This window comes from Phaethon lepturus, unplaced genomic scaffold (assembly GCF_000687285.1).
Source record: "Phaethon lepturus isolate BGI_N335 unplaced genomic scaffold, ASM68728v1 scaffold31356, whole genome shotgun sequence".
Lineage (NCBI taxonomy): Eukaryota > Metazoa > Chordata > Aves > Phaethontiformes > Phaethontidae > Phaethon > Phaethon lepturus.
Window position 1 is genome coordinate 43,452 of NW_010547406.1, and position 9,798 is coordinate 53,249.

General features: G+C 39.8%; 1 protein-coding gene across 1 annotated transcript in view; it reads right to left on the reverse strand.

Annotated features, from left to right (window-relative positions):
- MYH9 (myosin, heavy chain 9, non-muscle) overlaps window positions 1–9,798 on the reverse strand; it is a gene marked incomplete at its 5' end in the record, with an annotated part of 38,358 nt that overhangs the window by 26,032 nt on the left and 2,528 nt on the right. The window contains 7 exons of the mRNA XM_010289641.1: window positions 210–328; window positions 1,413–1,508; window positions 3,697–3,840; window positions 4,708–4,806; window positions 5,369–5,432; window positions 6,102–6,194; window positions 7,372–7,380. Coding sequence (XP_010287943.1) covers window positions 210–328; window positions 1,413–1,508; window positions 3,697–3,840; window positions 4,708–4,806; window positions 5,369–5,432; window positions 6,102–6,194; window positions 7,372–7,380 — 624 coding nt within the window. The remainder of the gene's footprint in view (window positions 1–209; window positions 329–1,412; window positions 1,509–3,696; window positions 3,841–4,707; window positions 4,807–5,368; window positions 5,433–6,101; window positions 6,195–7,371; window positions 7,381–9,798) is intronic.

Consider the following 9,798-nt stretch of genomic DNA (forward strand, 5'->3'; position numbering starts at 1 on the left):
TACAGGGGCAGGGTGATTTCTATCTTTATACAAATCAAGCAAGCAAATACTAGAAGCAATATGTGTGTTACGTTATTCAAGTGTGGTTGCCATATATTGCAGCAACAAAGATGGTTATTGAACGCTACAGAAACCTTCAATACATTTGTTAGCTTTGTGGTGGCAAGATTAAAGACTAAAGTACTTGTTCGGTTTTAGAGAGTGCATACCTGCTCTTTGGTCTGAGCTTTCTGGACATAATCTCGCCCAACTTTGATGCGAGGAGTCAGGATACCTCTAGTGAAATCAGTCACATTGATACCCAAAAGATGAGACACTTTCTGAGCAGCTAAAGACGGTAAGAGGATACAACAAAGAGATTAATGTGCTTTTGTTTTTCTCGCAGAAAGCAAGAGAAAAAGGAAAACATTCCTGCAACTGCCTTCCCAAGAGTCATGAAACAGTTTATAAAAAAAAAGTTAAATGAAGAACAGGGTAATGAGACAAAGAAAGGTATCTTCAAAACCAAAAAATACCCCAAAAACTCTTGCAACCCATACCATAGGTTACTGAGTTTCTCCAGAAGCCACAAAAGTAAATTCGAAGCAATACTCTCATAGCACTATATCATAACACAGACACTTTAGAAAGTTCATAGTCTGTAATCAATTTAAAGATACATCAAGTAACAGGTTTCTTAATCAAGCTAATCGTTCTCTCTTCATCTACTGATTAGTCTTTGAGGTAATTCTGTATTTCAGATTCAAGGTTCAAAACCCAAATGGTTTACTCTCCTCCCCCAAATGCCATTTAGAGCATACTTTCCATAGTATTAATAGCCAAAAATATAAACACTTAAAGACAAATTAGCAACCTCTTATATTTCGGCAGTACATCTATCATGAAGTTGTAAGAGCTAAGTCTTCCAACAGGTACCCTTCTGTCATGTGAAACTTGGTATTATTTACACATGCAACAATGGGCAGTGCAATTAAAAACACATGCACATAATTTACCCACTACAAAACTATCCACTTTACTCATACAGTTACAAGTCTACCTAAAAAGTCAAAGAACATTCCTTAAAGTCTGATAATATAGGTTTGTAGGAGTAATCATTCCTAGCTGGGTTAAAACACACATGCTACATATTCCAGTAGAGTAATCCTTTTCATCTGGTCATCACATGTACTTCCTGCCTAGCCTTGTCACAAGAACAGTGACACATTCCTGCCCATGGGTGGCTGCAAACCCACACTTCTGTGTGTGTTTGTATGAAGGAGTGTGTCAGCTCCTTTGACAAATAATTCACTTTATAGAAAAATAGGACTCCAGCATTCTCTACATTCTGTAATACATTATTCTACTTGCAATAACTGCCTGTAGGCTTTTTTCTGCATTTTTCTTTGGGGTGGGAAAAGGAGATTGGTTACCTGTATTGTCTGGCATAGAGGCTTGGTCTGTATTACGCTCCTTCTTGAAGACTATGTTGCCCAGTTGAAGAACACCCGAGATAACCTTCAGCAGACCTTTTAAAGTAGTAATAATAATAATAGCTTAGTGTCAGACACCACCAAGAGCCCTTATACGACCCAGTTACCTTTCCTGACATGGTCAAGAGGTCCTTCTCAACATCCCAAAGATCTTTCTGGAATTTGGGAAAAAACACTACAGGTAATTCCTCTACATGACTCCCATTCAGGCACAGGACTTTCCCTGTCCCTCCTATGCAGGACTATGCAGCGTGGAAATTTACCCATTCTCAACACCACTATAACATTTACTATAAAGTGGGAGACTTCTATGTTTTTTGATAAAACATCTGTTCTCTGTTAGAGGGCCAAAATTTGCTATTTTCCTTAATGACTACTGTTAAACACAGGAAAGAGACAGTTATTAAGAGTACAAACCAATTAAGAGAAGGAAGATTTTGTTCCTTTAACCCCGTATCACTTTCAACTCCCTGTCCAAGGTCTGTAGTCCATACAGACACACATAATATATGAAGGGCAGCAGGATGTGGGTGTAAGTGCCTGTATCATAACTATCACTAATTACATGCTGAAGCACCCCACCCATTGCTAATGATATATTCGTACTCTTCAAATGGTGCATGTCACAAAAGCAGAATCAGATGCTAGAACAGGAAAGACATTTTTCAATGCCATAGTATCAATTCAGTTTTCACCATGTATCAATCAAGGCTCATTGAATAATAGCTTCTAGTTGCCTTGAGCAAAGTAAACTACCAGTCACTTGCAAAGGCTATCTCATAACAAAGATTTTTTCGTACCCTAATTTCTACCTGTTACAGAAACATTTGTTTTACAACAATATCCTCTTCACAGCAGAGCGAACAAAGGCTCCATATATGCTACATCAGGACTAACAGAAGAGAAACATATATGTTCCTAGTGGCACGTTATAAAATCCAGTGGTTTGACAGCTGAATCTGGAGTCCTGGCACTTGGACAGACAGATTATTTCAATGTTGTCTCATAAATGAGGATAGTTAGTGTTTATAGACTTTACATCAAAACTAAGTAAGCCTACCATCCAGCCAGCTACTGTATGCATTATCTTCTATGCCTATAAGGAACATGAATGCACTTTGCACTTTGAACAGCAAGTGCAGAACACTAAAGCTATCTTTGTTGTAGTGGCTGGAACCAATAGCTCTTCTATGCGACAGTAAAGACATGCCCTAGGGCGTACATTAAAAACCCAACTCAAAAAACTGATCATAGCAGGACATCCTGGCAATAAATTAGGCTGCCAATGCTTTTATTCAGTTTAGGCGAATTTCTCTTCACCTCCACACAGCGGTTTCAGTCTTAAATGATTCAGGATATCAAGAAGTGTATTAAACTGTGGATAACAACAGGCTGGACTGTGAAGAACAGTGGTTAAGGCACAGGCACATATTCCCTACAGCCACAAGAGCTGCAACCTCCAGCAGAGGAGGTGGTGACTTCAAACCACTACAGATGCTTGTTTCAGCATAGAGAAAAGCTGTCCTAGTCTTAGAAGACCTTATACATTTAGAAACTGAGATTTTGTAGGACACTGGTTCCCAACCAGTGAGACAGATCATGAATGAGACAGGACAGAGCTCTGGTGAATACATATCACTGCACTTTGTGCTGGCTGCATGCAATTCTAGCTTCACTGTCATGGTACTAAGCTCACAGAATCAGACAATATTAATTTCTGATCAGCAGTTCAGTGTTAAGCTGGAAAGAAAGGCACTATGACCAGGCTATTCTCAAAGTACTAATCCAGCAGTGGCTGGATTAGAGACTTCAAAGCCACTGCTTAGGGATAGGGGGAGCACACAAGCCACGCACTGCACAAGAGAATGAGGGGATTCTTGTATCTTGGATGTGTTATTCATAAGCTGGATATACAGCCCTCAGATCAGGAACAAAAACAGCAAGCAGAAGTGTGTTTTCATTAGCTGCTTGACTTCTAACATTAACTGCATAAATGGAAACTGTGCTGATAAATCCCGAGGTGCGTCATTCCAAATCCACTAAGTTTATTACTTGCACACTATTCACTTGAGGGAGTGGGAGTGGGCACCAGACAAAACCAAACCAACAAAAGAATCCAAAACAAACAAAAAAAAAGAGCCACGGAACAAAAAGAGCTCCAGAGAGATAAGATCTGCTCCATCTTTCATTTCCTTGCATTTTCAAGCCTTCAGAGGATTCATACCTATCTGCTCCTCATCTGGGATGCCCATGATCTTCATTGCCTCCATGGTCTCCTGAAACATATCTTTGTCTTGCTGACCTGGGATCGTAACATGCCCATTGGAAAGGAAGCGATATTTGTTGTAAGACTCCAGCAGCAGATCAGCTTAAGAAAGAATTCAGAAAGAAGTTACTATGGCGCTTTTTTTTTTTTTTTTTTTTTTTTTTTCTTTTTAAAAACAGACAACAAGCTACTACTGAGATCAAATTGCTGTCTTGCAGGTGCTAGATGAATCTGGGATTAACCCCAGTTTTACTGCAGGCTGAACATTTAATGTATTTTAGATAAAATTGGAGTTTTTCTGCCTTATTTCTTTCTATTCCCTCTCCCCTAGACCACTCCACCAAAGCAGTGTCAATCATCATTATGCTTTAAGTCTATAAGAAGCAGGGATTAACTTGAAAGTAAATTTGCCTTTAATTTCAGACACCTCATTTGTTTCAAGTCATTTGAAAGTTTATATATAGCTCTTGAAATAGTAGCAACTATGAGAAAAGTCCTCTCCTCCTGTCTTTCCTCCAGATCAATTTGCAGCTCTCATGCAACATGGGCCATGATTACTAGGCTGAGTTAGGTGCACTAGGATTCTAGACCTGCTTAGGTGCCAGCAACTTTGCTCCGTTCAGTTAAACGCCGAGTGCATCACAGTAGGACCATTCCTGCACTAGAAGGGTTTACATCATGCAAGATGAGACTAAACATGGGACAGCGATTTAGATACGGAAGGGTGTAGAGTCATTGCTGGCAAGGAGGCAAGTGCAGGAAGGAACCAGAGAAGCAAGTTTTCAGGAACTAAGAAGTGCAGGGGGAAGGCAGAGGGATGTATGAGTGTATGGAAGAAGTGGAGGAGGGGTGACCATATCTAAAAGGCAGAGCCAAGAAACTATGAAGAAACTGGTCCTAACCTACAAGGGTTTTGGACCCTCATGTCATTGTGATGAGGAAACCCTGTAACAACAAAATCATACTTACTCTTCAAATGCTCGCCTGCCCCAGATAGCAGGTAGTAAAAGATGTGGAAGGTTCTCTCCTCTTTGGCTTGGCGAATTGCACGCGACTTCTCCAGCAGATCTTCAGAGAGTCAAGGCATATGGCAGGACATACAAATCACTTCCTATGCTATGGCAGGAGAAAAACACTCTACTACCTGATGTTCTCTTCCTGCCAATTAAGAGGGGTTTATGATGATTTTGCAATCATTATCAGTCAACAACCCACTGAGCTTCTGGTCTCAGTTCTGCCAGCCTCTGAATGATGGCTATAAGAGAGACTTAATGGACAAAAACCAGAAAAACAGTGGCCATCCATCCCTACTTGCCTTGGATGGAAGTGAGAATGGCGTATGAAATTCCAAAGCTACTCATCTTATCGGAGTTTATGCTTCCATTTCAACCTCCTAAGATGATCATTCATTCATTCAGAAAAGATTTTCACCATGATCACAAAGGTCACAAAATACTATATGAAGAAACAGGAGACTACAAAAATAATCTTGATAGCATAAATTTAAGTGCTTCCTACCACTTTCTCAACCAGACAAACAGAAAGTCAGTTGTGAAGAGATTGCTAGGTACCATTATTGCCACCTCTATATCCTTTAACTCCTCCTTTTAAGTGGCTATGGAAAGGATACAGGTCTCAATATTGGCTCCAACAATGTAACCGTTTACATCAAAGTTGATTCTGATGAACTTGCCCTATAAAGGAAGATAATAGCATTAAAATTAGTATTCATTCTACCTGGTAACAGCAGTAAACAGCAAAGGTAAACCTTCTTTTTTTAACCCAGGAAAGGAAATTCAGAACAGGTCAGACAGGTTTTAGGCAAAACATAAGGTCAGCCAATAGGCAATGCCTGCTGATCGTAACAGTGATTTAACAAACAACACACCAAACACTTTCAGACATTTCTGATATTCAGACAGCCTACAATTCAAATTCATTTTTCAGCCTAAATTTCCCAGAGTTTCATGTGCTAAATGATCTGGACAGTTCTGCCTCCCTCAATGTTAGCTTCAACCATTTTCATTTAGTTCCAGCTCGAGCTCCCCTATTTGCCCCTCAGATGCTGTCAATGCTCTCCAGAACAAGTAAAACAAGGATCAGCATTTGGTCTCCAAGATAAAACTGACTGTAAAAACTTACAATAAAAATCAGCATAGATGATCCTGGCACAGGGTCAGGTTCCTTCCTTTTAGAGACCTATCAGTTCTATTCTAGATAATTCACTGAACTAAATTCACATCCTAGACTAATTTGAGGGAAGTCACTCTCAGACAGTTGACAGCAGTTCACCCAAAAGCAGACCACATCTTCCCTCTAGAAAGTGTAGAATACTGGCACCCACGCTGAATAGTAATACTCACAAATCTTGAGGAGTTGTCATTCTTTACTGTCTTGGCATTTCCAAAGGCCTCCAGGATGGGATTAGCCTGGAGCAACTGTCGCTCCAGTTCTCCCTAGAGAGAAATTAGAAATTCATAAAGTAGGTACTGGTTTACTGCATTAACTCTGGGTCACGCCAGCACTGAAGTTTCAGTTCACACTAGCTTGGCATCTGTTGTAGGGAAGCCATATTAAACCTTAGGAGATGATCCCTTAAACCTTCAAAGGAGACTCATTAGTTATCTGGGCAAAACATAAACATTCACATATATGCTTTAATCCCTTCTTCAACACAAGGGCATCTCAATGCTGTCCTTCTCTTAACAAGCAGCCCTTCAAAGCCACTTGGCCATAACATCCCACAGACTTCCCAGGATCAAAGTGAAACACCATACCATCCAAGATGAGGCCCTCATCCCAGAAGCATCTTGCCATCTAGGCTGGAAGAGTGAGGAAAATCCTGTCTTGCTACTGCAAGACAGCCTTGAACTCTGCTAGTAGTAGGTTAAGAAGCTAGTCTGAAAAGGTCTAATGTTTAAAAAAAACAAAAACAAAACAAAAAGCTTGCACTAAGAGTCTATGTCTTCCAAAATACAAACAAGCAAAAACCTCCTTTGTAAGGAGGCACACCAAAAAAAGAGAATTAGTGGTATCCCACAAACTGCATGATCGCTTGCATTCTGCTGCCATATTCACACACTCCTCCCCTCAAGGAGCACAAAATGCTGGAGCTGTAGAAAAAGAAAATTCAGAACCTTTATCCCTGCCAAGTACTAGACCATTGGAACATATACACCTTTCCCTGCTAGCTAGAGATATATCCCTGGCTGTTTTTAAATATTACTTGTCCTCTGTGCTAAATGCATGAAGTTCTATATATTTTAAGATTACCTAAAAACCTTCTAGAGACAGAAAATGACAGTTTAGATTAACGTTTCTCTTTTTAGCAGTTATCGGTAAGTACTCAAGACTTCCTGTGCATAACGGATGGAAATGAAGTTTGATTCATGAGAACTGGAATTTATGAGCAAATTATTTAAGAGTATTTCTAAAGGAAAATTGTTCCCATTCATTCTCAAAGTGCACTGTAAACCAGATTAGTCCTTACACAATCTCTCTAAAAATACATGCAATAAAAAAATGTTAAAAAAGGAAGATACTTGAGAAACTGTACAAAGAATTACAAGTCTTTATTTCTTACTTCTGTAGTCACCTCACTTCATGCTTGCAAAGCACAAGGCCAAACAAGACCTTCAGTCCCTGTAGAACTGCACATATATAGAAAGGGCAACTTCTGCAAACTCTTTCATTCACTCTCAAGTACATATATGAAGGGGGTTAGGCCTGGAAAAGGAACCTGAGCTGGAACATCTGATCTCTCACAACAGAGCTAGTATGTGGCTTTGTAAGGAAAAAACCTTGAAATCCGGGTTCAGTCCTTGAAGCTGTGTGGCAGTCACATTTCCCCTCCTGTTCTGGCATAGGTACTGAAGTTGGAACATTCTTCCCTCACCCCATTCTTCCTCCCCATCCTGCAGTGAAGTCCTAGGCCTTTGTTTGTGACCGCAATTTGTTACCATGCAAGTGAGAGATGCCAGCAACATAGCATTTCAACCCAACTATGGAATAAGGAGGGAAGGGGTTAAAAAAGCCCATTTTTTTCTCTAAGCAGAAGCCAGGCTTTGACATCAGATCTATTTTAATTATTTGGCTAAAAGTAAAACTAAGGTCATGCTTAGCTACACAAAGATCAAAAGTTTACAGAAATCCATACTACAGACCCTACCATTATTTAGTACCTCAGGAAGAAAGTGTCATTAGTGTCAAGTAGGTGTTGGTAAACTGTAGTTCAGAAGTGATTAGGTCCCTTGAACCACCAAGGTAGCAATACGCATAGAGAATGCGAGCTCAGCAACACAGTGATATAGAGCGGGGGAAAAAGGAAAACGCTCAAGAGTTGGTCAAGTCAGTTAGCTCTCATGACTTGCCTTAGCCCTATGATACAGTGGAAAGACCAAGTTCTAAGCATGCCGAGGCAATGGCACATAAGATTAAGTGGCTGTGATTACTGCAACATATCCATTCCTCACAGGTATGCAGTGTACCCTCCCTTTGTTTAAAAGGGAAATCCTTTTATCTTTAAAATTTTTGAAGAAGATTCTGGGTGGGGTTTGTTGGGTTTTCTGACCTTAAATTTTGACAGTCACCTTTCACTGAAGGAAGAGACTTCATTATTATTATACCATGGGTAATTTTGCAAAGCAAAAACAGTACAACACAGAGCTGTCAGTCGCAAGCTTTCTAGAAATTCTAAGGTTCCTATCATTAAGACGCTGACAATTTTCTGGCACCTGTAACTGCCATTCCTTGACCTGAAACAAATTTGCTTAATACTTGGCATGCATTTAATGTACTATATTCCTCATGAAAACAGAAGCAGTAACAGCCAGCAGATCTGTTAGCCTGTGGCTGGGCAGCGCACAATCCTCAGTACGCTCTCTTTCTACCGCTCCGAAGTTACATCACCAATGTAAACTAAAATCCTTGAAATCTATCATTACTCTGAATTTTTTGCATCTCATACACTTTCTGGAACAATTTCTGTGCAAGGTAGAAGTTTTGCCAGCCATTTATTCTTCAGGAATTATGGAGAAAGGCATCTAGAAATCACAGCTAGTTTAACAGAATGCAATCAAAACCCCTAAAAGATGGGGGAGGGCGTTTGGTTTTTTTGTTTTGTTTGCTGGGGTTTTTGTTGTTTTGGTTTTTAGACTTTAGGGATTTGCTTTTGGGTTCTTTTCTGCAGTCATGTGACAGATTCTCAAATAACTGAGGCCCAACAACAGTTCTCCCAACAGAAAGGGAGAAAGATCATCAATAACCTAATCTTCATTAGAAACATTAAAGCATTAGCAACTATCACCCATGATTTTCTGATTAGCTGTGAAGATTCTCATCTTGAAAAAACTACTAGATGATTTAAGAAGTCAGTAGAGAAGCAGAGACTAAATATAAGGAAATATCAAATCTTAACTTCCATAAATAAAGTTTCATCAAATGAAAAAAAAAAGTTTGTCTAATTAGATTCAATAGGCCCCAAAAGCAGCCTTAATGTGCTTAGTAGTCACACCATGCAGCTAGAAGCTATTTAGCTAAATATACTAATGCACTGGAATCGGTGGAAGCTGCCACTACCTCCAAAACAAGAGAGCTAGTTGAAGAATATGCTTTATAAATCCGATTTGGCTCAGACACTTGGAAAAACAGGCCTTTACATCCAAAACCTCCAACAGGAGACGGTCAAGAAACCTTTCTGGTAGATAAAGCACCACTACACTTTTTATATTATCATTGGTTAAGTGCCATGCCTAGTCTTGCAGTATAAAGGTTCGACACTACCATATTCAACCCTAAAGAATAAATCTGCTGTGACCAGTATACCTGAGATCCTAAAAAAATGTAATGTATTCATTGTCATAAACTCCTATAATCTGGTTCCACGTTTAGGGTTTGTAAAGAATTGTTGCATAGAGCACTCTATGCAACCACTACCAATTAACATTCAAAGACTCCAGGTCTAAATCCTCTGTGGTAAGGCCAGTGCTACTGTTCAGTCACAAAGTGGAGCAAAACATGAGCTGCAGGATTTCTTGGAAGAATCAAAACTTGGGGGGGGGG